The following is a 7090-nucleotide window of genomic DNA, read 5'->3' on the forward strand; positions in this document are numbered from 1 at the left end:
ACACACACACACACGAACACACACACGCACACACCTAATTCAACAAACATATTGAGCGTCACTAGGCTGGCTTCATCATCTGGTACCAGGGCCCAGTGGGCATTCCAGGGTAAATCTCCCTTCGGGTTTGAAGAACCTGTGAAGAGGACTCACAAGTACTCCAGCCTTCTTACTGCTCGGCTAGGCTGGTTCCTTGAATTGTTACGTTTGGAAGGGCTTTACTCTTCACGAAGTATTTTATGTGATTACTTCATTGAATTCTCTCAATATAGCTGAGGCAAGTACTCTGATTATCCCCAATTAAGAGACAAGAAGCTTGAACTTTAAAGTTAAACGACCCACTCTAAGGTCCCCTCTTTAGTGGGAGGCCCAACGAGCACCCTGACTCTGACATGCTCAATTTTGTGCCCTTTTCAACACAAATACATCAAGCTGCTGCCCATGGGGGAACACTTAAAATAAAAAAGGAAAAAGAAAAGATTGAGGTGAGGTTCTCTTTAAGCATTTCCCAACCTATCGCGTAATTAAAGGAGCAGAGCAAAGCTATCCCAGTGGAAGGAAGGAAGCTACCAGGCAGCAAATGCCGGCTCGTCATAGAAGCTTCTAACAATTAGAGCTTCAGCAAAGGAATGAGATGCCTGGTCAAAAAGTAAACTCTGAAAGTCATAGACCTACTTACTGCTTGTAAGGATATTATAAGAACAATCATACCTTTATATTGTTAAGGCATTTATCATTTATAACATGCTTCTGTGACAACCTCGTTTTGAGTTTAGCTTAGGGCAACCAACTGCCCCAGTTTGCCTAGGACCAAGGTATTTCCTGGGACATGGGATTTTCAATGTTAAAATCAGTAAAGTCCATGGCAAACTGGGACGCATTGGTCACACTAGCTTAGTCCTCTCTGCATCAACAATGAGGTGGTAAAGCCAAACATCATTATCCTCCTGTGATACAGAGGCTCTTAAAGCGTGGCCCCTGGTCCAGCAGCATCAGCACCACCTGGGAGTTTGTTCAAAATGCAAGTTCTTGGGTCCCGTCCCCAGACCTACAGAATCAGAACCTTGGGGAGTGGGCCCAGTGACCTGCATTTTAACAAGCCCACCTTGTGATTCTAATAACACAATAATGTTTGAGAAATGCTGATTCAATGGACTAAATCCAAACAGGGAAACTAGGTGGTCCATTCAGGGGCATTATTGCTAATAGCATCTGAGATTCAAGTGCAGATTTATTAACTCAAAGTAAGAGCACTGTCTTTCTGTTATCCAACAGAAAAGGTTTTGAATAATGGGAAAATTGAACTGAATAGTCCCTAAGCCTCCTTTTCCAATCAAAGACTCCAGGAACTCTAGGCCCCCACAGAAAGGGCAGACACTACCTGTGCCAGTGCCAAGCCCCAGCAGGTGCTCATACCAGGTTAACTCAAAGTCCACGTCTCTGCCCTGGTGGTAACGCCACTTGCAGTACACTTCGGTGGCAAAGCACCGGTCCTTCACCTCAGGGAGGGTGGTGAACTTGTCCTTGATGAACCCTTCAAATCCAGATTGGGTCGTTTTCAAGAACTTGAGGTCCTTGATGCCAGAGTGAATTACTGGAGGTCCTGTGTTAAGTAAAAAGGTAGAAGGGATGAGGTCATAAACAAAACAGTGCCTTCTTACTGATACCTAGCCCTGAGGATCCTGGTCATTCAAACATGGCACACGATGTTTGTACAGAGAACTATTAATACATCACTGCCTACGTTTTTTTGTCTCCCTGTCTCCTCTGAAGTCCAAGTGATGAGGATGGTGTGCCCTTCCCTCTACCTCGGTTCCACGACTCTCTGCCCTTTGCTGCCTTTAGAGAACTGAAGGCTAGAGACTAAACCTCCATGTTGTACTGAAGCCCACCCAACTGAATATCTTCCTCTCAGCTACATGCACGGTTGTCTTCTAGACCAAATACCATCGGAGCTCACAGCAGCTCATGGCAGCCCCACTGCAGCCTATGCCGTCGCCGGTGACTCATGGCAGCCCAGCTCCAGATCAAGCTGTTGTTCACCATCTTAGCTGTAGAGGGTGCAGCGTCACTGGCCCACATGGCATCCAAACCGGCCACCCTGTTGCTCAGAGCTTGCGCTCCCAATACAACTCTTAACCAACAAGCCATTCAGCCGGCCCTATCTTCCACTTTTTAAGCTCCATCTCATTCAATAGATAATCATGCTGAAATGAGTTAATAAGCTTCTACACAGCAGTTCTTCTGTCTGCTAATGTGACTCCCTTTATGGGGGTAGTACTCATGTTGATTGTCTACACTGGCTGATGGCTCCAATCACCACCAGTCCCTCAGTTCCCTTGTGGTTATGAGCTCAGCAAACCAGAAAACTTCATGAGTGGATAGCAGTGTGGGCCTGGCTGAGCCTAAGTAAAGACTGGGAAGATGAGGCTAGTGATGCACAAGACATAGATCCACCTAAGTGGATACCCATAAAGGCTTTTGGGGTTTTTTTGGCTGAAAGAGAAGGGACAAAATTGGTTCATGGAGACCTGGAGAAGAGAGGGCAAGAACTGAAAAAAATGGAGGGGATGATATGACCCTCCTGCAGTCCCTGATGTCACCTTATAAGGAGAATAGGGGAGGCAGAGCGGCAATAGGCATAATCTGAATAAGCTGTTTACTTGTGTCCAAGTAGTTCCAGCTCATGGCCCAAGTGACAGGTAGGGCATAGAGTTAGTGAGGGGAGAATCCTCTCATTCTTTTTCTATGTGAAACACACTGTAGCTCCAGCAGTCTGGTGAAGCCGAAAGAGAATGTTGCACCAGTTGACACACTGAGCAGCCCCGGGCACAGTGCTCTGTGGAGAGCATCATTCTTCCCAAGAAGCAGTGACAACTGGCATAGCAAATGCAGAGCAGAGCCAGTGAGGCAGCAGTTGTAGCTAATGGGCGCACACTTGTCCCTGAGCCCATGTGAGACAGCCCTACAGGCTGTCAGACGGTGGGAGAGTTTGGCTGGAAAGGCCTAGAAGGTTTATAATGAGAGAGCTACAGGGCCAGGAGAATTCAGGAATTAACATCACCCCGGTCTTATCTGTAGGGAAGGCTGGTGAGGCCGGACATTCAGGGGGCACTTGGATACACACCCCAATAGCACACTGCCATGGCAGGATGATGAAGGTCACCCTTTCTCAGTCTTGAAGTTAGTACTGATGAACATCTATCCTTCCTGGCTGCTTCGTATATGAACCAAGGGCCAGAGGGGTCAGATATGACCATGTGGGACATGGTCTTAGTTGAAGAATAAGAATGTAACTCATGATCCTCAGTTATAATCCAGGGCATCTCTTAATAACCCAGTGGTTTACATCACCTGTGTGGCTTCAGTTGCTGCAGTTAACTTAGGAGCTGTGGAGTTTCAGAAGTAGGTAAATCATGACTGTATTTTGATATTTTCCCGGCCACATGTGTGCACCTACCAGAAAGCAATGACCAGTGATCTGAGGTAGATCTGCTGATTAACTATGTGCAGATTAAATAAGGTGTTCAGGCCAGAACATTCCAGGATAATGTGGCAAAACTAAAAATTATATTTGTTTCACATTCTGAAGTTCTCACTGGAAGCTATACCTGAAGAAGAATCGAGAGAAAGACACCAGCAATGCCTCAATGCTTTAAGTTGGCTGGGTCTATCAGATTCTAGGTATATGAAGAATGCATGGTTCAGATCCAAGTATGGCTAAGTCTCAAATCCAAGAGAATTGCAAAAGCAATCAATAAGTTTCTGTTGAAGGGATGAATGAGTGAGTGCAACAAGGCTGATTCACATCAAGAAATAAGTACCTGAAAACTTAGTCTCTTTTTCTTCTAGACAGTTCTCCATCATCCGTCACCATTTCCTTTCCTGATCACCCCCACCCGCAACTCCAGTACATAGTGGGGCAGGGGAGAGGGGGAGAGCATCAACATTAGCTGAGAACTCCTGACTATCAGCATGTTTAGTGGCTGTCTTTTACAGTCTTTATCATACTTAATCCTCACAACTCTATTACATAAGAATTTTTATACAAGGGACTTTTCATTATTTGCCCATAATTACATAAGTAAAAACTAGCAGAGGTGGAGTTTGAGCTCAGCACCCCATTGTGAGGTTCCATGCTTTCCTTCTTCCTTTTTGGATCACTCCCCATACACAATGTTTTCTCCTTCCTTTAACTCTCTTTCTCCCTTTCTTTACAATAAGAGGCCTCTCCAGGAAATATGAAGGTTGCCATTTTCCATTCCACAGTGTGCGTTGAGGGTCTCAGACGGTACCCCCAGGCTGAAAAGTACCATCTCCACTGGTCTCAAATGGAAACTGAAGCATTACTTTTAGGAATGGCCCCAGCATGCCTTGAAAACTTTTTATTCTTCAAAAACCTCCCATTGAAATACAAAGACCCCTTAAAGGAGTGACAAACTTTTATAAACTAGTATCAATCTATTTCCAACAATAATCCCTTCCAGAAAAAAAAAATCCTGTAGAAATGGAACACGGATTTGCAATCAGGAGAGTGTTTTGAACGAATAGTGGAAACCCTTGAAAGGGGATAAAGAGAAGGTGAAGGAGAACCAAAGGCAAACTTTACCTATTCATCTTTCCCTGTACAGCTGGTCTTAATCGTTAGCATCCATGTAAACCAATAAGACTTTGGCTCCTCCAGTGATGTTAATCATGAAAGGATTCCTGGATGCAGAGTACATAGCGGTTGAGTCCACAGCCTTGAGACTCAGATTGCCAGAATTCAAATTGCAGCACTCTTCGCACACCTACTCCTCGATTTATGAGCACTATTTCCCTGAGAAAATTACTGAACCCCTCTCTACCTTGATTTTATCATCTGTCAAGTGGAGATAATAACCATACCGATTTCCTAGAGTTGATGGCTGTCTAAGATAATAAGCATAAGGGACTTAGAATGACTGCCCTACAGAAAATGCTCTAAAGAAGTTTTCATGATGCTTTTGCCATAATTGACTTTTTCTTATGGACTCCAACCACCTGTAAATATTACCCATGTTTCACAAAGGCTCACTGGGTTCTGAAAACTACTTCGATGTGCTGTCTCTATCCACCTTCTCCAGCTCTGGGATGATATTTATTGATATTCTGGGAGTGTATTCCTGCTAGGTAACTTTGAAATGATCTACTTTCTTGCTGGAATCTGCAAAAGTAGTGGCATTTTTCTAATGTGTTTTGGCCTCAGTTTCATACAGAATAAAATGTCTCCTGTTTCCAAAGACAGTTAACTATTGCAACAGTTTTGGCAGAATGCAAACCATCTCCTCTGGTGCACTCATTATTCTATAAGCAAAAACAACAACAAAAAAACCTATTCTCTTTGAATGTGAAACTTTTTTCCCCTTGGCATGCATTAGACACTCGGGATGAAATCAGAGAGTTTATTTTATCTTTTCTGTTGGCGGTGCTCCAGCTTTCTGAACACTGCTAAAAACTTGAGCCTTTCAAATTCATGGTCCCATCAACTAAAAACATGATGCCTTGCACACTCTAAAAAAGATTCCAATTTAAGCAAAGAAGAAGTAATTGAACCAAAAAGACTGCCCTTTTCGAGGTTACTTCCCATAAAACCACTTAATCAGCTTTTCCCCCCTTTTCTGCCATGGTTATGGAATAATCCAAAAAGGGAGATTTTCACATTTCACTTTGCTACAGCATAATCTTTTCTAGCTTTTAGAGTCCTCCTACACACTTACCAGATTGTGGTTTATCACTCAGAGAAACATACATCCTACACGTTAGCTCTCTAAGGGAAAGAAACTCACTGCAAATTAATAGAATATAAGCCCGGTTCCATACCTACGCATCAGGTGTCACAAAGCACAAAGCTTTACTGAGCTAAGAAAAACTCCTGTCATGAAAAGGATAATTGCTTCCACATTTAACATCTCCAAGAAGGACACAAATAGCTAAAAGGAGAATATTTTAAAACTATATTAAATCATTCTAGTAGAAAACCTCAAACTTGTAAAGTGCTAGAAAAAGTGAAGATCAATTAAATATCATTTACCTTTGAGAGTCCATTTAACTCATGCAGAGAGAGTGAAAGCTCCCTCTGGGTAATTCTGGATAGGGAAAGATGACATAATCCAAAAAGAAGGAAGTTAACTGGGCTTTGTTCAACTAGGTGATAATCTAGATGATTTCAAAAGACCTTGGGTTTGCCAAGAATTCTTCTTTTGGAGGAGCTGACGAGCATATTGGTCTTGATATCAAAAGGACATAAACCACCTCCTAGTCAGTGGCCATCTCTATCGTGGGTCTCCAACTTCCCCCATCTCACTTCTTCTGTCTGCCCAGCTTGGCATCTCTTAAATCCATTCTCCTCCAGCACTTCAATTGCAACATCCCTTCCTTAAATCCATTCTCCCACCCTGGCTAGTCTCCACGTTAATCGATACTTTTTTCACTACCAGAAGACAGTATCTTTTAGTTGTAATCTCATCTCCTTCTTCCATTCTTCAACTTAGCTCTTCTTTAGATGAATTTTTATAATTAGTGTCAGGTTGGGAGAAATTTGATTCTTAAAGAATTATGTTATAATTTAAGTAGTGCTGAGGTTTGGGAGCCAATGTAGTTCAAATCTGTGACTCAGCCATCGCAGTGACTTCGAGGCTTGGCTAAGCTTATGGTTCACAGAGACACATGAGAGAAAGAGTTTGGAAGAGCCAGGCTCCATGTGACACCTAAACCAGCAGCCTGCATCACATATGCAGGGCCTAATTCTCTGCTGAGCGCTTAGAAAGTCATGGACATAACAGTTTTCACCCCTTTGGGTGAACAGATTTCTTTCTCTCTTCCAGATTCTCCCATGGAACTAGCAGACTTTGAAACAGCTAAAGGTACACTTAGTGAAGTAGCTTTAAAAGACCCACTAAGGAAATAGTGTAACGGGCATTTTACAGCAATTCTCAGGGCTTAAAATGGTGTTTGAGAGTCAGTAGGCTTTCTATAACTGTTTGCTCAATTGATAAGAATGAATCCAATCTACTGGGAGAAATCCAGTGACATATCCTGCTGGGAAAGTCCCTTTTTGGGAGTTGGCATG

General features: G+C 43.2%; 2 protein-coding genes across 2 annotated transcripts in view; one reads left to right on the forward strand and one right to left on the reverse strand.

Annotated features, from left to right (window-relative positions):
- Positions 1–3864, reverse strand: part of LOC109385433 (uricase-like) — an 11336-nt gene extending 7472 nt beyond the window's left edge. Inside the window, exons 1-2 of the mRNA XM_019647705.1 lie at positions 3825–3864; positions 1417–1660 (exon numbers count right to left, since the gene is read on the reverse strand). Coding sequence (XP_019503250.1) covers positions 1417–1660; positions 3825–3864 — 284 coding nt within the window. The remainder of the gene's footprint in view (positions 1–1416; positions 1661–3824) is intronic.
- The window catches only part of DNASE2B (deoxyribonuclease 2 beta), an 86363-nt gene that overhangs the window by 32504 nt on the left and 46769 nt on the right, over positions 1–7090 (forward strand). The window lies entirely within an intron of this gene.

The sequence above is a fragment of the Hipposideros armiger genome, unplaced genomic scaffold, assembly GCF_001890085.2.
Source record: "Hipposideros armiger isolate ML-2016 unplaced genomic scaffold, ASM189008v1 scaffold_115, whole genome shotgun sequence".
NCBI lineage: Eukaryota > Metazoa > Chordata > Mammalia > Chiroptera > Hipposideridae > Hipposideros > Hipposideros armiger.